Source organism: Vanrija albida (genome assembly GCF_041260175.1).
Source record: "Vanrija albida strain AlHP1 chromosome Unknown contig_3, whole genome shotgun sequence".
NCBI lineage: Eukaryota > Fungi > Basidiomycota > Tremellomycetes > Trichosporonales > Trichosporonaceae > Vanrija > Vanrija albida.
This window is the reverse complement of record NW_027191422.1, coordinates 1,781,721-1,801,451: the sequence shown is the minus strand read 5'-3', so window position 1 is coordinate 1,801,451 and position 19,731 is coordinate 1,781,721. Positions and strand designations below refer to the sequence as shown.

Sequence of the window (19,731 nt, the reverse complement as noted above, 5' to 3'; positions counted from 1 at the left end):
TGCTGTTCGCCGTTTCCGTCGGGGCCGCGGCGCGCCGTGCCACGCGCCGAGAGTTAAAGCTTGATTGCTGCTTGACGAACCACCCCACCCGCGCAACCTCCGTCGGCGCAAACACGTCCCATCCCACGATCGTTGATCGTAACAATGCATGATACGCCGCTTGGCTGGGTCAACATAATGCTCCTTGACATGTCGGACGCAAATGTCCCTGCGCCGCCGTTTAGTAGTAGGCAGGCCGCGTGCGCTGCTGAGCAGAGTAGGTTCTCTGTGAGTCGGTCAGCTTGTGCTCCGCTGGAATGACGCTAGGGCAACCCACGTAGGCAGCAACGGCAAAGGCCACAAAGGCGAGGAGGCCAATCGCCTTGAGAATGAACAGGAACCAGCCAGAGGCTCCGCGCGAGCTCGACGGCTTGCGGCCGCCCGGAGCGCCCTCACGCGAGAAGCTCGAGCCCTTGTTGGCGACGATGGGCGCAGCGAGGGGTTGCTGCTTGCCGCCGGGCACGGCGCGGTACTGGGGGAGGAGGGTGGCCGAGTAGGTCGCGACCGAGACAATGTCGTGGTTGTCGGACAGGGCGCCGGTGATTGCCGAGAAGCCGAGGAAGGGGTTGTCGGGCAGCTCAACCTTGGTCTCAAAGCACGTCTCCCACTTGTCCCACTCCTTGAGGTGGAGCTGCACCTGGAGACCGCGGCCCTGGACGTACGTCAGGCGGGCCTTGGTGGCAACGTCGCGACGGCGGAAGTTCTCAGAGCAGCCGGCAAGCTCGCCAGCGGCGTTGTCGCCGTCGAGGTCGTACTTGGTCTTGCCGTCGCCGAGCATGGCCGTGATGCGGGGGAACGAGTACGAGTGGCGGGTGTTGGCGTAGCTGTTTGGTCAGATGGCTTTCCGCGACGGCTATGGCGCTGTGGCATGCGATTGTGGCAGCGGGTGTGGCCATGACGCAAGATGCGCTTCACACCATGACGCCCCACAGCCCCAGCTTCGCACCCTCGCACCGCCCAAGCCACTCACGTGTCGAAGAAGAGACCAAGGCCGGTGAAATGGTCTGTAGCTGTCAGCCAGGCGAACCGGCCGCAAAGCGGGCACCGCACTCACCGGCACTGCCGAAGACCGGGCCAGTGGTCGCGCGCTCCTTGGTGACGAAGATGGCGAAACCGTCGCCGTACATGCCGTTCGACTTGCCGTCAACCTGCAGGGGGTCAGTATCTGAGTCTCTGTGGATCATGTCCAGGCTCTGCACCGAGCAGCTCCTTGCAACGGTCCGAACCGGGCTGAGCCGTGCCTTTCGTCGGCGCCGGACGACACCAGGCGCGCCCGCCACAGCCCACCGCCTTCAACCGTCTCCCCCGAGCAGCACCCCTACGACCCCGCAACACCCACCTTGAACTCGACGTCAACCTGCCAGTTGGTGATGGCAAGCGGCATGCGGCTCCAGAGCCAGCCGGACTCGGACTGGCGGTCCTGGGTCAAGCGGATGTGCTTGTTCGTGTTCTGCGCGCGTCAGCGGCGTCCAGGAGACGGTGGTCGCGCGACTCACGATGATGGTGTCGCCTCCAAAGTCCCACCTGGGGGAGTGTCAGCTCGCGGCAGGGAAGTCGCGTGACGGCTAGCCGACATGAGTGCGACTATCGCAGCGCAACAGCACGCACCATCGGTTCTGCAGGTCGCTGTCGACGTAGGGCATGGCGATCGAGTGTGTTCTCAATGCGACGCGCTGCAGCGTGAGTACCCGCTCCCTCACTTCCTCATCTCGCGCGCAGCTCGCAGCCGGCCATCCGGCGACTGCAGCAAACGGACGCGTCGCGACGCACCTTCTCGACCATGTCGACAATGGGCTTTTCCTCGGCCGCCGCCATGACGGGGCTCAGCGCGCACAGCGCCAGCGCGAGCGCGGTGACGGGTCGGAGCATCGTTGCGTGAGTGAGTGTGGGTAGTTGTCGTTGCTGTTGTCGCCGGCGTCCCGAGTTGTCGAGGTCATCCTTCGGCGGTCACAGTGTGTGCCAGGGTGGAAGTCGCTGGCTAGCGTGGAGGCACGCGGGGGATATCACGTGATACTGTGTCGCGTGGATGTTGCGTGCATTTCACGTGGGTGTCCCTAGCGGCCATTCCTGTCGGCGTCGCGGTGCCGGAGCCGACAATGCGTCATCACAGGCCCCGCTCATTTCGTCAGCCATTGCTCCCAAGGTGCCACCGACCGAGGTCAACACCGAGCTGATCAGTGCAACCTCTCTATATCCCCGTTGTGCGCACGCTTCGCCCTGTCGCTCGCGCTCCGCCCCACCGATACGTCGATACCCTGCTTGTAAGCAGTTTATCTCCGTGTGACTAAGAAGAGCTGGACACCGAGATCACGACAGCGCCTCGCCGAGGCGCGGCCATGCGGTCGTGCTCCATCTGTAACCGACAGTGGACGTTATCGTGCCCGATGCCGACGACTGACGCGCGTCTACGCTCGCGCCATTACTCACCTTCCATTGCCGTTCGAGATCTCGCGTCCTGTCACCATCGGCAGCCTGGTATTTAACCCCTCCCGCTGCTCCTTCTTGCACCCATCATCCAACATAGACTCATCCAACTAGCCTCATCCAACCTAGACACATAGACACAATGCCTGCCCTCACCTCTGGCCTTATCCTCGTCACCGGCGCCTCCGGCTTCATCGGCACGTGAGTTGGCGTCGCCCAGAGGTGCGAACACAACTGACCCCCTAGCCACACCGTCTCGGCCCTCCTCGACGCCGGCTTCAGCGTGCGCGTCACCGCCCGCTCGGAGCCCAAGGCCGAGCACGTCCGCGAGCTCTTCCCCGGCAAGGAGGACCGCATCACCTACTCGATCGTCCCCGAGATCACCGAGCCCAAGGCATGGGACGAGGCCGTCGTCGGCGTCGACGGTGTCATCCACCTCGCCTCGCCCGTGACCCTCTCGCACCCCGGCCCCCCCAGCGACGTCATCGACCCGGCTGTCAACGGCGTGTTGTACCTCCTTGAGAGCCTTAAGAAGTTCAACCCCACCGTCAAGCGTGTCGTCCAGATCTCGTCGGCGGCGGCTGTCGGCAGATTCGACAGCGGCGTGAAGACCTTCACCGAGAAGGGTGAGTGTTGCTGCTGTTTCGAGCTTGAGAGCTGACTCTGCCAGACTGGAACGACGCCATCGTCGAGCTCGTCGAGAAGGAGGGCGCCGCTGCCAGCGGTGGTGCCAAGTACTCGGCCTCCAAGACGCTGTCCGAGAAGGCCTTCTGGAAGTGGATTGCCGACAACAAGCCTACCTGGGACGGTGTGTCTATCAACCCCGTCTTCAACTTCGGCCCCGCTACCCAGTTCGCGCACGCCGACGCCGGTGCGCTCACCTCGTCGCTGTGTAAGTGTCACCTTGGACCCCAAGAGGCTGTGCTGACCCCCCAGTCCTCCTCACCCCCTTCCTCAACCCCGGCGCGCCTGAGCAGCTCATCGAGGTGCCATACGGCACCATGGTCGATGTTCGCGACGTCGCCTTCGCCAGCGCCAAGGCCCTGACCACCCAGTCGGCCGCCGACGAGCGCTACATCCTCGCTGCCGACACGCTCTGGGGCAACGACATTGCCCTCGCTGTCGAGGCCGTCGTCAAGGAGCCCGGATACCTCAAGGGCAACCCCGACGCCGCGTACCGCGCCGCTCAGGACACCAAGGTCGCCAAGTTTGACGGCTCCAAGGCCGAGAGGACCTTTGGCTTCACGTACCGCAAGAAGGATGCTACTCTCCGCGAGTCGGTCGAGGCCGTCGAGGCGGCCAAGAAGGCCAAGGCTTAAATATTAGACCCGGGCTTCGGGGCGGGTGGCCGCTCGGGGGCCAAGTGCAGTAGATAAGATGCAGTGACATAAGATGCAGTGGCATAGGTTGCAGTGGCATTAAGATGCAGTAGCATAAGATTCAATTGCGTAAGATGCAGTGACATAAGATGCAATCGCATATCGTGCACTGTTTGTGCGGCTGAAGTTCTGGCGCTGGCGACGTGTGTGAAGTCCCCCAGACGAGCGACCACAGGCGCCGGTGGGTGGCAGAAACCCACGTCCTCACAGTTCTCGTCTTCGGCCGGGGCTCGAGCCAGACGATGCAGCTGATAGGAGCAACGCGCGTTTGTCGGGGTTACTTGGTGCCCCCGCTCAAGAAGCCACCTCGACGCGTCATGTCCACCAAGGCATATACGCTGGCGCCTCACGCCGCAGCGTTCGACGATGCCGGGGTGGAGAAAGCCTACCCGCAATCTTCACCTGGGGTCGCCACGCAACGTTCAGCGTCCGTGGGCGTGATGCAAGGAAAGGGTCTGGGTCAGGCGTCGTGGTGAGACTCGAGTCCTGCCGTCGTGAGACGAGATATCGGCGGAACAGGCCACCATCTTCCTAGGCTGAGTGCGCGCATCGAAGCAAAGGAGCAGCAGAGACACAGCTAAGTGCAGCACGCCGCACCAGGCGGAGGGCAATCGTCACACAGGCAGAAGGTGGCCGCATCCGGTGCCACACTACGCGTGGCGCCACGCGACCGCCACGGGACCAACCGGCCCTCGCGCCAACCCGCCGTCTACCTCTGCAGCCCAGCCAGTCGCACCCCTCCCTCCCTGCTCCCCTGCCCCGGGCGGGAGCCAAAACGAAGGCCCTCGCCGGGATTTGAACCCAGGACCACTCCCATTGCTTAAGGTGCGTCAGCGCCCTAAGAGAGTATGATAGCCACTACACCACGAGAGCCGTGATTCTTTCGAACCGTGGTGGTGTCCGAGGGGCCCGCGGGTGGGTTATATCCTCGCCACTGCCGGGGTTCTCGCCATCTACGGGGCATATGTGCTCCGTGCAGCCTGCTCTGCCTACCCATGGTAACTGGCTACCTAGAGCTGGAAGCTGCACTCGGAAACCTGCACCTGAAAAGTTCGAATGTCGGATGCGCCGTAACGGGGGGACCGAATACGCCCGACCCGCCCGAACCTCACCTCCACCTCTTCTTGACATTTCCAGAGCGCGACACAGCGCGCACACTCAGCACCTCGCAGCCCACCATGCGCCCGCTCCCCTCCTCCGGGCCAACGCTGCAGCACGTACGTCGTCCCCGCGGCACCGCTGATCCCAGTTCCTCCTCCGCGCCGAGCTGCTCAAGGCCTACCGGGCCGCCGTGCGCGCCACGCGGCGTGAGTGCCCCGCTTGGCTTAGCTGACCCCAGCGCTGCCCGACGCCGCGACGCGCCGCGAGACGCTCGACTGGCTGCGTGGGGACATTGAGCGGCTCAAGGGGGTGACGAGTCTGGTGAGATATGGCAGAGGGCTAGGGTTAGGAGGGCCGGCTGACGCCGCCCGCAGGACGCGCTCAGGTCCAACCTCAGCAGCTTTAACCGTAACCTCAAGATCATGATCCCCAACGTCGCGCTCACGGGCGGCACGGAAACGGCCAAGCTCGTCGGCCGCGGCGGCCGGCGCACCGTCTAGAAGCATAGATGTGTCATTGTTGTACTATGCATGGGCTATCACTTGGCATCGGTCCTACTTCCCCTCTCGGCGGCGATGGCGCTCGAGCTTGACGCTCATCTCGTGGTGCTCGCCGCAGCCGGCCAGCTGCGTCGGCGGCTCCATCGCCGGCGCCTCGGTAGTAAAGTACGGCTTGCGCAGCGCCGCGTCGGCGAGCAACCGCTTGGTGGGGTCGAACGCGAGCAGCCCCTCGACTAGGTCCAGCGCGTCGGGCGTGAGCCACTTGCCGAACGCCGCCCGGAACCGCGACGGCTGCGCCTCGCGCGGCCGCATCAGCTCGTACCACGGCAGCTCGGATATGGCGGGCCACTGTGCCTCCTCGGGTGTACCCATTATCGACCAGATCACGTCGAGCTGGTTGATCTCGTCGGTGCCCTGGAAGACTGGCTTGGTCGTGAAGATCTCGAGCATGATGCACCCGGCTGACCAAGTGTCCACCTCGGGCCCGTAGCACGTCTCGCCCAGCAGCAGCTCGGGCGAGCGGTACCACAGCGTGATGACGCGGTTCGTGTAGTCGTCGCGCTTGGCCTTGTGGTAGAAGCGCGCGAGGCCAAAGTCGGCCAGCTTGAGCTCGCCCGCGCCGTTGAGAAGGATGTTTGACCCCTTCATGTCCCGGTGCAGGATGCCGCGCCGGTGCAGATAGCCCAGCCCCGACAGCATCTGGTAGTTGAGCGACTTGATGTTGGCCGGGGACAGTGTCACTTCAGGGTGGGACAGGATACCCGTGAGATCGTGGTTCATGTACTCGAGCACCATGTAGACCGAACCTGGGCGTCAGCTCAGCGCACACGCCACACTCACCCTTCGATACCATCATCTCGCGGAGGCACACCACATTCGGATGGTTGAGCGCCTGCAGCAGCTTGATCTCGCGCATCGACGTGATCGGGAACCCGTCCTTCTCCTGCTCCATGCGGATGCGCTTGAGCGCAACGAGCGCGCCATCGGCGTTGCTGCGAGCCTTGTAGACCTTGCCGTAGGTACCCTCGCCGACTTGGGCCAGGCGTTCGTACGCCTCACCCGGGACGACCTTGGTGTTCCGGCCCAGAGTAAAGCCCAGAGACGAAGCCACGCCCGAGGTCGACGGCGTAGTCGCGTCCGGCGTACGTGTCGCAACCTGAGTGTCGGTCCCCGACGACGGCAGCGAGTGCAGGGCAGCCGGGCCAGTCGGCGGCTGCCCCTGCCCCTCCGTCCTCAGCGCTTGCGCATGCAGATGCCGCAGCTCCTCCTGGTCCTGCGACAGCTGCTTGCGTAACGTCAACAGCTGCTGCACCTGATCCAGCTCGTCGTTGCTCGGCGACCGCCCAAAGTAGTGAACCAGGAAGTCTTTGAGCGCAGGCGAGGTGCCCTGCTCGTACCACTGCGAGAACGCCGCCTTGATATACGGCGCGATCGTCCTCAAATGCCGGTCGTACTGTCTCTCTTTGTTCTCCATCGCGCTCAGGTACTCGCCCGAGTGTAACAGCTCGCCGGCTCGCGGTTTGATCGGGCTCCACTTGTCCGAGCGCTGAGGGGCAGGCTTGCGCGGCTCGTCGTTGACGCCGATGTCCACCTCTGTATCCTCATGCGAGCGTTGCAGAGCCGCGGCCCCATTCGAGTGCCCAGACTCTGGAGTCGCGTTCCTAGCCAGTGCAGTCCGTGCAGAGATCGATTTCCAGCCTCCCTTGGTAGGGCTTGCGTTCCGTGCTCTGGGGAACGACGAAGTTGAAGGACGGCCGGCGGGGTGGCCGTTGGTACCAGTGCGGTTTGCCGGCTCCGAGTGGCGGTCGGGGAATCCAACGTCGCGGCGGTCAGTCGAGGAGCCAGCGTCCACACGCCGCCACCCGCCACCACGGCGATTGTCAGCCCCCCCGACGCGGTCGGCTCGTGGCCCCGTCGGCGGGGATAGCACACGCTGCGCAGGTGGAGTGGGCGAGGGCGACGGGCGTCGTCGAATCGCACGAGGTGAAGGGGATCTGCTCCGGGTGGATTGAGAGCCTTGCTGTCGACGCGGTGGAGACTGTGAGCGGCGCGCTGCCGGTGCGGGCGAAGGCGAGCGGCTCTGGCTAGGCGAACGGCCTCGGCCCCACTGCCGCATCTTGACGGGCGCATCGTTCTCCTGACCAAACCGGCGGTTGTCAAACGACCGCTTCGGCTCGTCCCAGTCGCGCTGGGCGCGCGGTCCACGCGGAGGGTCTCGCGCTGGAAGGTCGCGGTCGCGAACAGGCAGGTCTCGGTCACGAACAGGCAGGTCTCGGTCCCGGACAGGAACCTCGCGGTCTCGGGCAGGGGCGTCCCTGTCACGAGCAGGGAAGTCTCGATCACGCGCAGGGAGGTCCCGGTCTCGCACAGGCAGCTCACGGTCGCGCGCAGGTGCGCTGTTATGCTGGCTTCGCGCCGGCGGGCGCCAGCGCTCGCGGTCCGGCCAGCGGTTCGCCGTCCGGCTCGGAGAGGGTGAGCGCGCGGCGCGATCCCTATCGGTGGGTGCCGAGCGAGCGGCATACCCGCGCGCCGGGGACGGCGAGCGCTCTCTATCCACACTCGCCTGCCGCTTAGGCGGGGTGGGGCTGCGTGAGCTCGAGCGCCCGCGAGGGGCGGGCGGGCTGGATGATCTCCTCCGCCACGACGGGGGAGAGTGCTCTCTTGCTCGCTTGGCCTCTGGGGCGCGCGGCGAGCTCGGCGCGCGTCGCTTGGGCTCTGGCGTGGGCGATCTCCAGCGCGGCGAGGGGCGGCTGCGCGTTAGCGGCGCCAAAGCAAAGACTTACGAAGCACGCCGGCCGCGCTCAGTGTCCGACTCGGACTCGGACCGGTTACCGTAGTCGGGGCTCGGGCGGCGCGCTCCTCGCGGCGACGCAACCTTTGCAGGGGACGGCGACCGTCGGCGCGAGCGCTCACGTTCGCGGTTGTCGGGGCTGGACGCGCGCGCCTCCCGCCGCCGGTCCCATCCTCGGTCCCGGTCGTCGGCCTTGCTCCATCGTGCACCGCGGTCGCCACTCGCGTCGTCGTCTCTCCTGCGGTACGCTGACCTATCGGGGCTCGACGCGCGTTTACTCAAGGCGGCCCGGCGCTGGCGGTAGTCGTCCCAGCTGCCGCGCGTGTCCTTGTCTTGCTGCTTGGTGCGGCTGGCCCACCCGTCGTCCCTCCGCCGGTCGCCGTCCCGGCTGCGGTCGCGGTCTCTGCTCGAGCCGCGGTGGCCGTTGCGGTCTCTGTCGTCGGCGTTTCCCCAGCGGTTGGACGACGAGCTTGTTTCTGGCGGCTCGTAGTAGCTGTCGACTCTTGTCGAGCTCGGCCCAGGGCTCTGCACCCTGGGCGAGTCGCGCGTCGCCCAGGCGTTGGTTGGGCGCGATGCTGACGACGACGACAAGCCGGCCCCAGTAGAGCGGTGCGCTCCCCCCGCCGAGGAGGAAGACGCACCAGGCCGCCAGGTGGACTCGCGCTTGACGCCGGGGTGGGTGCCGCCACTGCCGCCGGCGCTGTTACGCGAGTCACTGCGGTAGGACGACATCTCGGCGTTCACGCTCCTGGGATTGGAGCGCTGGCGTGCGAGGGGATGCCGGGTGGCGGTGGTGGTGAGCAAGGGGTCGTGTCCCGCCGTGTGGCTCTAATGTGGGCCGTGTGATGATATTGTTATTGTTTGTTGAACAAGAGGGATGAGATGCGTGTCGGTCGGGCGAGTTGGATCCTTCCTTGGCGAGGCGGGCGTCAGTGGGGTGGGGGGAGGGTGGGTCATGCCAAAACGTTCCATTTGCAGAGTATTCAATTAGGTTTATATTTGTATTCTTGTTTTTGTAATCGGTCGACCCCGTCCGATTAGAAACCAGCTCTTATCAAATACTTCCGCCTCCACCTCCACTTCTTGGAATTTCAATCACGACAGAGACGCGACGACCGCAGACGACGAGGCGAGACAAGAACGTGGGGGGGCTAGCAACTCGCTCTTCAACACTAGACATATACCCAGAACCAGCACAATGGCAGCGGCAAGCACTACTACCCCCGGCGGCAAGACCCTGCCGCCGATGATGACCTCGCTCCGCATCGACCCCTCGGGCCAGGTCGAGATTGTTGACCAGCTCCTCCTCCCGTAAGTCTGGCATGAGGCCGGGGCCGATGAACTATCAGAGCAGCAAGGCTAACCCCCCAGCCACACGGTCAAGTGGGACCCCGTCTCGACCCCCGAGGAGGCGTTCGATGCCATCAAGACGATGCGGGTGGGTAGCTTAGTCCTGACGTTACACCCACGTGCTTACTCCTCAGATCCGCGGCGCGCCGGCCATCGCGTCCCTCGCGGCGCTGTCGGTCCGCTCGCACCTGTCGTCTGCCGCCGCGCCCAAGTTTGGCTCGCCTGCCGACGTGGCTGCGCACGTCGGCCCGATCCTCGACTACCTCGAGTCGTCGCGCCCCACGGCCGTCAACCTCGCCGAGGCGATGAACCGCCTCCGCCGGGTGCTCAAGTCTGTGCCCACCGGCGGTGAGGCCGAGGCTGCGGCCCTCGTCGAGGAGGTCAAGACGGCGTCGTTCGCCGTCCACGAGGAGGACCAGGAGCGTAACCGCACCATGGGCCGCCTCGGCGCCGAGTGGCTCTGGCAGCAGCGCGGCGGCAAGGACGGCAAGAAGGGCCTCAAGGTCATCACCGTGTGCAACACTGGCTCGCTCGCGACCTCGGGCTACGGCACCGCCATCGGTGTGATCACGGCCCTCTTCGAGGCCGACCACCTCGACACGGCGTACTATGCCCAGACGACGCCGTACCACCAGGGCTCGCGCCTGACGTCGCTCGAGCTCACGACGCTCCACATCCCCGCGTGCATGATCTGCGACACGATGCTCGGCTCGCTCATGCAGCACTACGACATTGACGGCGTGATCATCGGCGCCGACCGCATCGTGCGCAACGGCGACACGGCCAACAAGATTGGCTCGTACCAGGCCGCCGTGCTCGCCCAGCGCCACAACGTCCCGTTCGTGGTCGTCGCGCCGGTCACTACTGTCGACCTGTCGCTTGAGACGGGCGCGCAGATCCACATCGAGCAGCGCCCCGCCGTCGAGGCGACGCTCGTCCGCGGAAAGAACCTCGAGACGGGCGGCATGTCGGTCGTGCGCATCTCACCAGAGGGTGTCGGATCAGGCCCCGAGATCTGGAACCAGGTCTACAACCCGTCGTTTGACGTCACTCCCGCCGAGCTCATCAGCGCCGTCGTGACCGAGAAGGGTGTGGCCGTGCGCGCGCCGGGCGCCAAGAGCATTGACGTTGCGTCGGTGTGCTAGTTGTAGAGGATGAATAATGCCACACGATGACTCGTCTCAGGGGCTTGTAAATGACGACACGGAGCCAAACAAATGTTGCAAGTTCACTCTCTTCCTCATCTCGACTCTCACCATGCCGCCCGCGCTCTTCGCATGCGGCTCAAACGGCTCAGGCCAGCTGGCCCTAGGGCATGAGGACGATGTGTCAAGCCTCACCCGGTGCGCGTTTCACCCGTCCTGCCCCGCGGCCAGCGACATCGTCGACCTCGTCTCGGCCGCCTCGCACGCCCTGCTGCTCGTCTCCACCGAGTCCGGCACGCGCCTCCTCGGAGCCGGGACCAACACGCACGGGCAGCTCGGGCGGCCGTGTGCGCTCTCCTGCCCGGCCCCGGCAAGCACCTTCCGCCCGCTCTCGCTCGGGCGCGAGGCCGGCCTCGGCGACGGCTGGGAGCCCGTCCGCGTCGCAGCGACCTGGACCACCAGCTTTGTGGTGTACGAGCGCGGGCTCAGCAGCGGGCGCGAGCAGGCAGTCGTCTCGGCTGGTTCGAACGACTTTGGGGAGCTCGGCTCGTCCTCCACCTCTGGGCCAGTGCTGCTCGACCTCCTCAAGCCAGGCGAGCACGTCGAGCACCTCCGCGGCGGGCAGCGACACGTCATCGCCGTGCTGAGTTCCGGCTCGGGCGCGGGCCGCACCCAGCGCGTGGTGGGCTGGGGTGCATGCCGGCGCGGCGAGCTCGACCCCTCTGGACCGAAGCCGACAGCGAAGGGCAAAGGGAAGGCGCCGGCACGCACCTCGCCCCCCGTGGCCATCGCGCTCCCCGTCCCGCCAGGAGCAAAAATCACGGAGCTTGCGCTCGGTGCCGCGCACTCGCTCGCGCTGCTATCCACCGGCCGCGTGCTAGCGTGGGGTAGTGACCTCAAGGGGCAGGTCGGCGGACTCGACGCCGTGAGCGAGGCCACGGGCGTCGCAGCGACATGGGGCGGAAGCTATGTCGTCGCTGCGGGTGCGCTGTGGTCCCAGGGAGCGAACACGCACGGCCAGCTGCTGCGTTCGTCGACAGAGGCGCGCGCCCGAGTCGCCCTAGACGCGCCGACTACGCTCGTGGCCGGCTCGGAACACGTCTTGGTCGGCACTGCGGAGGGGCTCTGGACAGGCGGCTGGAACGAGCACGGCAACCTCGGCCTCGGTGACCAGGCGGACCGTGCCGAGCTTGTGCAGGTGCCGGTGCCGGGGAAGGTGCGGCGCGTGTGGGGCGGGTGTGCCGCGACGTGGGTCTGGGTGGAATGAGATTGGCCCAGATCGTGCAGATGATGGGGGACAGATCTGTGCGGGCGGACGGCGGAAGGGCGACGGGCGACTGGCGGCGAGGAAGACGGGCAAAGCGCTGGTGGCGGGCATGCGGCGGCGTGTCGTCGCCGTGTGCTGCGTGACGGCAAAATGGGTGCTTGTCGTGGTGTCGTCGTGGGCAGAGAACAAAAGGAAGACTCAATGCCGTCCCACGCCGTTCATGCTCGTCGGTGTGTTGTCGTTGTCGCGTCTGTGCGCGTCGCCATTGCCGGTCCGTCGCCGCTCGCCGCCCGTCGCTCGCCGCTCGCACTCGCCACCTGCGTGCTCTGCGCGCCTCTGCAATTGTGTAATTGTGTATGTTGGCGTTACTGTAATGGCATTTCCCCTTCCCTTTTCCTCGTCGCGTCCTTTGCGTCGCGTGCACCACACACCACACACACGCCCAAGACACACACGACACGCTGCACAGACCTTGCGTCCACCTCGTCACTCTCTCCCTCTCATCGTCGTCGTTGCATCATGTCCATGTCTTCTTTAACATCAAACGGCGCGACAGCAAGAATGACCGTCTAACTTCAACCCCACTCTCAATCAACTCACCCTCTCGCCTTCTCTCTCACACACCTCTGATCACTCGTCCCACCCTTCTTGGCCGTCTCGACATACACGCTTCCTCTTGACCCCCAACTCGACACGATACCCACTCATGAGCAAGCCCACCACGGCTCGACCACGCAACGCCCCATCGATGACATTGCAGGACCGTGGTCTCAGGCCACAGCCCCAGCCCCTGCCTCAAGCCCCATGGGCCCCAGGAGACGCCTCTGCGTCCTCGGCCCCGACAGCGTACCAGTGGACGCAGGAAGAGCTCGACCACTACAGGAACACGCACAACCGCGTCAAGAGCTGGCGGCAGGATGCAGCAGTCGCCGGTAGCTTCGCCCACGTACACGGGGGAAGGAGTGTCGGTGCAGGCAGCGTCGCATGGAGCTCGACCGACTCGGACGTGTCCGCCAATGCGCCACTGCCGCAGTACCGTCACCCGCTGTCGTCGCACGCGCCGAACCCGTCACCCCGCGGTGCCAGCCTCGAGGCCGCCATTGCGACGCAGCGCCGCGCTAGAGATGCCTCGGGCAAGATCCAGCGGAGCTTGTCCAAGCGCACCCCGCTGGATCCTAGCCCTTCCTCGCACCACCCGTCCGCGCCGAGACCAGTGCAAGTGTCACGCTCGCAGAGTCGCCGCTCAACGCCCATCGCCGCACTCGCCCAAGCCCCATCGAGCATCCTGCCCCAGAACGTCGCGCTGCCACGAAGCGACCACCTCCCGCTGTCCAACGCACCGACAGCACAGTGGTCACAGCGCGAGGCGTACCTCAACGACGCCCTATCCCCGCCGCTCGAGTTTCTGTCCGACACGCTCCCTGAAGATCCGATGATTGCGACGACCGAACGCCCGTCCGGCCTTACCCGCATGGGCAGCTTCCTCTCTCGGACACGGAGCACGATCTCCCGGCGCAGCTCGCAGGAGTCCCTCACAAAGGCGCCGCTTGCCACGGCAGGGCCACCTTCGGCATTCCACAAGTCGCCAGCTGTGTCCCAGCCCCCGGATGTGCTAGTGATGACACGATCCACGAGCGTGCGCCAGGCCCTCGGATCGTCGAGCCCGGCCAAGCTCGCAAGGAGCCAATCGTCATCTGCTGCCCCCAAGAGCAACAGCCGGGGGTCCACGCAATCACCGCGGCCATCCGCCGCCGCCGGCAACAATGGTGTCGCGTCAAAGCCGGCTCCCACCGCTGCCCCTGTCCTTCCCGAGCTTTCGTTTGACCCGATCCTACCCAGAGCAGGTCTGGTGCGTCCCACAACGCTCTAGATACTAATGCTCACAGCCCGCAGGCTCCGCAGGTGCTCGCCCCCGCTCCCGCACAAGAGCTGACACAGCGAAACCGTCTGCGGCGGTTTCGCAAGTGAGTGCTGCCACAGTGCGCGACGTCGGCGCGAAGCCGCGTGCACCGCGCACCGACGACACGTTGCTCCTCGCGGCGCAACGTCCCCTGCCTCGCACCACCACGAACGCTTCGTCGTGGGCGCTGTCTCCTACTCACTGTGTAAATGTGCCGCTCGCTCCTTCAACCATTGCTTCTAACACACGGCACTCGCCTTCGCCCAACATTTTACCCCAGCCTCCATCAGCCTCAACAAGCAAGCCTCGTTCAGCCACATTACCTACCCAGCTCTCACCGATGGCCCTAGCTACTCATTCACACCACTCTGCCGTTCCTCCGCGCCGCGGCTCGACTCCAGGAGCAGCCCCACCTCTCGAACTTGTGCTAAGCAATCTGCCGCCACTGCCGCCGTCTACTCTCCCTAGCTCGGTGGGTAAACGTACTTCCGGCCCCAGTCGAGCTCAACAGCCTACCCCGTTACGCACGTCCGTGACACTGGAGCACCGACAACCCGAAACCCGTCCCATGGTCTCTGTTCGCGACTTCGGCGACACCAGCAGTTATCGCCAGCCTGACCTCTCCTCTTCGCCGTCAGACTCGGACGACGACGACACCTTTCCAGAATTCCTGGGCAGCCCACCACAATCCGGGCGCACACCTGTGCGGACGCCAACACACACGGGGACTCGCACACCCACCGGTCGCATGTCAGCATCTCCTCGCGGCGAACCCGATATCCGTCCACTCGCCTCTGTTCGTGACTTCAGCGACGTCCGAAGCAGTCGTCCACCATACATTACGCCTGGTCACTCTGAAGTTACTCCAATCATTCCAAAGGTGTCGACACGCCGGCCTTCTGAAGTCGCTGTGACGCGCGCGATGGAGCGTCAACCCTCCTTAAGCCGTCAGCCCACACCCGTCCGCGACGAACTGGATGTCAGTCGATTGCCATCTGTTCGCGACTTTGACGACACCCTCCCAAGCCGTCGTTCAAGCCTCTCCTACTCCAGCTTTGATGGATCCGACGCTCTCAGAACTGTATCGAGACTCAAGCGCTCTGAAGCCACGGCAACTCGCGCACCCACCCCAGTGCCACGTGTGGAACCCATCAGCAGCCAACCTACACCCGCCATGGCTAGTGTTCCTCCCCGCGTCACGGCACTCGACACCGGGCTCGACGCGGACCAGCACCCACGCGTCCACCGGGCTAGCGCGCCGACATCCCACCTGGAACACGACCCCAACGAAATCTCGTTTGAACTGCCAGAGAACCGCGGCCGTCTTCATGTGTCGCTATCGTGGCTCCCTCCCCGCGAGGACAGCAAGCCCAAGAGCCACTCGGCACCAACAGCTGCCACTGGCGACAAGAGGAAGGAGAGCACACCAGAGCCGCTGCGGAGACCGTTACCGTCTGTTCTGGATGAACTGAGATCGCCAAACGTCTACCACGGTCACCCAGACATGCGGGCGCGGGCCGAGAGTCTGGCCTCAAGCCTCATGAGCGAGCGACACACGATGCCTGGACGCGAACCCCAGAATTGGCACAAGGATGTCCACCCGTACCTCCCAGCTCCAGTCGGCCCGATGTCTTCTGTACCAATGCCTGCCGCCGCTCCAGTCTTTACCCTGCCCACGGCCATCCCGATGGTGCCGGTCATGCAGGTTGTCCCCATCCAGTATGCCCACTGGGGATTCCCGGCAGCCCCGGCGGGGGTCCCGCTCATGCCGTATGGCAACGGCTCTGTCGTGGACCTCACGCAGCCAGCCTACGCGTACATGCCTGTGCCAAGCGGGCAGTACCTCATGCCGCCGATGGCCGGTGAGGCTGCCGGGCTGAGCCGGCGGCTGAGTGAGGCCCAGCGCGTGTACGACAGAGAGAAGGCAGAGCGTCGGCGGCAGCGCACGGCGAGGCGCGACGAGCGCGAGAGGCGCGAGGCAGAGAAGAACACGCTGCGTTCGCCGGAGACCGGGGGTGCAAAGGCGAAGAGCGGAGCTGAGGGCGGCAAGGCAGAGGCTAAGAGCGGGGGCGAGGGTAGCAGGATAGAGGCTAAGAGCGGCGGCGGCGGCGGCGGCAGCGGCAAGCGGTAGGCCGGGCATGGACCGGTACACCGGTGCGATGTCCATCCTAGCCTAGTTCACCTGCGCCCGGACTGACATATGTCTGCGCCCGGACCGACATGTGTATCAGCCAGCACACGACCATGACGACCTCACGACCCATGACGACAAAAGCGGCCCGGCGACGGATAGACCACGCGATAGACAGTAGAGTACTATGAACACTGGCACGTGGCTCTTGGCGCCGTCAGCAGCGCTATAATCGTCTCCGGCGCGGCCGGTCCGCCAGCGCCGCGACGATCCGCAACGACGTGCCGCAAGCACATGGGCGGCACTGACGCGGTTCGGCGGTGAGGGCTGCGGCGGGGCGGGCGGCATCGGCGCTCGGTGCGGTCGTCGCTCTAAGTAATCTAGGCACGCGGCTGTAGGCGGTTACCGTCGATAGCCGCGGCGTGATTCAATTGCCCGCCCCGGTGGTGGCGGCGGGCCGAGTGGCGCCGAACGCACGCATGCCGCTGCGCACGAGCCGATCTGCCGACGCCGGCACAAAGTCCACGGGGCCCACGTGCTCCGCTCTGCCCGGCGGCGGGGCTCTCGGCGGTCGACGGGGCTTGGCGGCGATGGCGGGGTGCGAGGGGCGGGGTGGGGTGGCACACTGCGGGCGGCGGAAACGCGTGAATTGCCCGCCCGCCGGCCGTTGGGCGCGAGCGAGGCGAACGATGGTGAGCGAGGCGAGGGAGACCCACTCGACTTGGGCGTGGAGGGGAGAATTACTCGGGTTGGACGTGGAGGGGGAGAGCACTCGACTTGGACCTGCGAGGCCGCGCGACATGGCCGACGCGAGCAGCGAGCTCGAGCGGACAGCGGGGCGTGACGGCGCCTCCTATCCACGCGTCATTGATCCATGCTCGATTATGCTTAAGCTGGCTAGCAAGGTGCCAGAGGTGGGCGAGCCGAACGAGCAACGAGCCGGGTGAGGGGCGACTCGATCCCGCTGCCAACTGATTGCGCTGCGCAATGTCTCTGGGTCGGGCGCTCGGCGCTACTCGACACCAACGTGGCACTTGTGTGCTTCTTCTGACTGCCCAGCGAGTTTGCTTGTTAATCTCTGCTGCTCCTACTCCTGCTCCTGCTCGCTGCGCTCGCAGTAGCCACTCTATCCATATCCTACAATGCAAAATGCCCGTACAAATCCAACCTAGTAGACGTAGACAAACTCGTCGTTCTTGTAATCCGTGAGATCGAGGAGCGCGTTCTGGCCCAGGCGGGGTCCCTCGCCCGACTCGTCCTCCTGTCCAAACGCCTCGTACTTTGAGCTCATGGACGTGTCCTTGATGTACTGGGGCTTGCCGACCGCCACACGCTGCCTCTGGCGGACCTTGTTGAGCGAGAAGATGGCAAAGACCTGGAAGCCGACGACGCCGAGCAGCGCGCAGAAGATGCCGAGCACGGCCTTGACGCCGGGGATGTACCTCGGTCCGTCCTTCTTGAAGAGGAGCGGGCCGATGATGTTGCCGGCCGACGCGCCGGCGTTGTAGATCGAGATGATGACCGTCTTCTTGGTCTGGCCACCCGTGTTGGCGACCATCCACGACACGATGAGCGGGTTGCCACCGAAGAGGAACGAGAGGAGGTAGTAGCCTGCCAGGCGGGGGCCCTGCCTCAGGCCGTGGGTGCCCTCGTAGAAGAGGAGCGCGAGGCCGACAATGACGGGGATGACGAACACGGCGAGCACGGCCGACTTGATGCGGAACATCTGCGCCGCGTACGACGCGGCCAAGATGCAGAGGAACTGTAAAAATCCAAAGGGCATGTTCAGAAGAGTAGTGATAAAGTTGTCGAAGCCGAAGCCCTTGATGAGCGTCGGGCCGAAGGCGTTGGTGACGCTCGCGCCGATGTTGAGCAGGAGCGACATGGAGAGCCAGAGGTACGTCTTGACGTCGTAGAAGGCCTCGGCGACGTGCGACCACTTGAACTCGTTCGAGCCCGTGCCCGTCTGGTTGGCGCGCAGACGCTCAATGGCCTGGGCCTTCTCCTTCTCGTCGAGGAAGCGCGCAGAGGGGATGTCCGAGTCGATCATGTACCAGATGACGGGGGCGGTCATGACGGTGATGGCGCCGACAATGATGAAGAGCAGCTGCCACTCGTGGATCTTGTCCGACTCGATGTGGCCCAGCGCCCATGAGAGCAGCGCCGCAAAGATTGTCGCGAGGCCGTTGGTCGAGTACCATGCCGCCACGCGCAGGGGCTGCTCGGAGCGACGGTACCACTGCGCCGTGAGGACCGAGAAGAGGGGCAGGCACCCTGCCTCGAACAGGCCGAGAAGGAAGCGCGTCGCCATGAGTCCGCCAAAGTTGTGGCTCGCCGCCATGCACGCCTGCGCCGTGCCCCATCCGAAGCAGAGGACCGTCATCAGAGTGCGCGCCGGCACACGGACAATGAGGTACGACGAGAAGGGCTGCCATCCGAGCTGGGCAAAGGCGTTGATCGTCGAGACCCAGCTGTACTGGTCGGGGGTGATGTTCGTGTCCTTGCTCAGGCCCCACACGTTGCCGAGGCCGAGCACCGACTTGTCGATGATCTGGAGGAAGTAGACCCAGCAGAGCATGGTCAGGATGATCTTGTCCGTCTTGCGACGGATGCGCGCGTCGTCCTCCTCGGTGAGCTCGATGCGCTCGTCGCCGACCAGGGCGAGCGCGCGGTCGCCGTGCTTGATGTCGCTCGTGGTGTGCGTGTGGTCCTTGACCATGTCGCCGTGCTCGAGGTCGGCGTTCTCGGCATGCTGTGGCCTGTCCTTCTCGTATGGTGTGGACATGGCGGGGGTGGGGTGGGGTGGGGGTGGTGAAGGTTGGTTCCAAGTTGCAAGTTGTTTTCAGGTCGGTACTCGTCCTCTTCGTCGCGTCTTGTAAAATCTGAGTCTAAGTCTAGACTATGCCGCGGGGATCCGTGGAGGGTTGTGGGGCATCTGGGGTTCCCCCCCGGGCGTTAAGTATTTTTGCGACGCCTGCACGACCTCCGGATCGTGCTCCGAGTCGTCTGGGGTCAGCGGTTGTCGACGCCAACGGCGAGCAGGTAGTCAGTTGACGTGCGGGACACCCGGTCCGATTGGCATGGTCAACTGCGGAAAGCGCAATCAAGTCGGCGGGGTGGCGGCCTGGAACCTGCTGGGGAACCTGCAGGCTAGCTTACAGCAGCATTGCCGCTCTGCTGCCAAGGTGCCCTGGAGCATGTGGCTCTGTTTTCGGCTGGCCAAGCCACAGGGCGTCGACCACGTCGTCACCCGCCACTGCTTACCCTCCCGGCTATTGACGGCCACTGCACGGGCATCAGCCCGACTGATTCCCATCACGTGTTGCCGCCGCTCCGATCGTTGGTTGCCGCTGCCGCCGCTCCGATCGAACCGTGCAAGGCGTCGTGGGTGCGTGCCGCTCGGCCGCGGGCTTCATTGCGCTGGGAATCAATCCAGAACCGTGTAGCCCGACCCATCACGTCGTTAGCCGCTGACTGTCTGCCGCTAGGCCCGAGGTTCCAGTCGCACGGTTCGCCGCCGCTCAGTGCCGCTTCGGTGACACTTGCAGCCGCGCGTCCGGAGACGCACGGCCGGAGTCGTGGAGCGGCTCCACACACACGGTTACTGCTCACACCGCACTCTACATCACCGGCACACGGTTCGGATGCAACACCGATAACCGTTGCCGTCTCCTGCCAGCTACGGCGGGTCGGTGCTGCCTCCG

General features: G+C 65.1%; 8 protein-coding genes and 1 non-coding gene across 9 annotated transcripts; 5 read left to right on the top strand and 4 right to left on the bottom strand.

The window, feature by feature from the left end:
* Window positions 1-220: 220 nt before the first annotated feature.
* Q8F55_003979 (uncharacterized protein) lies at window positions 221-1,908 on the bottom strand (the record flags this gene model as incomplete). Its single annotated transcript, XM_069352505.1, has 8 exons — window positions 221-265; window positions 317-863; window positions 1,010-1,043; window positions 1,094-1,187; window positions 1,379-1,489; window positions 1,536-1,563; window positions 1,648-1,712; window positions 1,810-1,908. 8 exons carry the CDS (start codon window positions 1,906-1,908, stop codon window positions 221-223), a joined length of 1,023 nt encoding a protein of 340 aa, XP_069209923.1.
* A 697-nt stretch (window positions 1,909-2,605) lies between these two features.
* Q8F55_003978 (uncharacterized protein) lies at window positions 2,606-3,782 on the top strand (the record flags this gene model as incomplete). Its single annotated transcript, XM_069352504.1, has 4 exons — window positions 2,606-2,664; window positions 2,710-3,089; window positions 3,134-3,355; window positions 3,400-3,782. 4 exons carry the CDS (start codon window positions 2,606-2,608, stop codon window positions 3,780-3,782), a joined length of 1,044 nt encoding a protein of 347 aa, XP_069209922.1.
* Window positions 3,783-4,622: 840 nt separating this feature from the next.
* Window positions 4,623-4,715, bottom strand: Q8F55_003977. Its single transcript has one exon. It is a non-coding gene; the product is annotated as a tRNA-Pro (tRNA).
* A 305-nt stretch (window positions 4,716-5,020) lies between these two features.
* Q8F55_003976 (uncharacterized protein) lies at window positions 5,021-5,443 on the top strand (the record flags this gene model as incomplete). Its single annotated transcript, XM_069352503.1, has 4 exons — window positions 5,021-5,059; window positions 5,092-5,149; window positions 5,182-5,264; window positions 5,318-5,443. 4 exons carry the CDS (start codon window positions 5,021-5,023, stop codon window positions 5,441-5,443), a joined length of 306 nt encoding a protein of 101 aa, XP_069209921.1.
* Window positions 5,444-5,497: 54 nt separating this feature from the next.
* On the bottom strand, window positions 5,498-8,966 carry CTK1 (kinase subunit of RNA polymerase II carboxy-terminal domain kinase I; the record flags this gene model as incomplete). The annotated part of the gene is made up of 3 exons (XM_069352502.1): window positions 5,498-6,249; window positions 6,284-8,193; window positions 8,227-8,966. 3 exons carry the CDS (start codon window positions 8,964-8,966, stop codon window positions 5,498-5,500), a joined length of 3,402 nt encoding a protein of 1,133 aa, XP_069209920.1.
* Window positions 8,967-9,432: 466 nt separating this feature from the next.
* MRI1 (S-methyl-5-thioribose-1-phosphate isomerase) lies at window positions 9,433-10,729 on the top strand (the record flags this gene model as incomplete). Its single annotated transcript, XM_069352501.1, has 3 exons — window positions 9,433-9,545; window positions 9,606-9,672; window positions 9,719-10,729. 3 exons carry the CDS (start codon window positions 9,433-9,435, stop codon window positions 10,727-10,729), a joined length of 1,191 nt encoding a protein of 396 aa, XP_069209919.1.
* Window positions 10,730-10,841: 112 nt separating this feature from the next.
* On the top strand, window positions 10,842-13,964 carry ATS1 (alpha tubulin suppressor; the record flags this gene model as incomplete). The annotated part of the gene is made up of 3 exons (XM_069352500.1): window positions 10,842-11,945; window positions 12,757-13,845; window positions 13,890-13,964. 3 exons carry the CDS (start codon window positions 10,842-10,844, stop codon window positions 13,962-13,964), a joined length of 2,268 nt encoding a protein of 755 aa, XP_069209918.1.
* A 1,106-nt stretch (window positions 13,965-15,070) lies between these two features.
* Window positions 15,071-16,027, top strand: Q8F55_003972 (uncharacterized protein; the record flags this gene model as incomplete). The annotated part of the gene is made up of 1 exon (XM_069352499.1): window positions 15,071-16,027. The coding sequence occupies one exon, from the start codon at window positions 15,071-15,073 to the stop codon at window positions 16,025-16,027; it is 957 nt and encodes a 318-aa protein (XP_069209917.1).
* A 1,168-nt stretch (window positions 16,028-17,195) lies between these two features.
* Window positions 17,196-18,812, bottom strand: Q8F55_003971 (uncharacterized protein; the record flags this gene model as incomplete). Its single annotated transcript, XM_069352498.1, has 1 exon — window positions 17,196-18,812. The coding sequence occupies one exon, from the start codon at window positions 18,810-18,812 to the stop codon at window positions 17,196-17,198; it is 1,617 nt and encodes a 538-aa protein (XP_069209916.1).
* Between the last annotated feature and the right edge of the window lie 919 nt (window positions 18,813-19,731).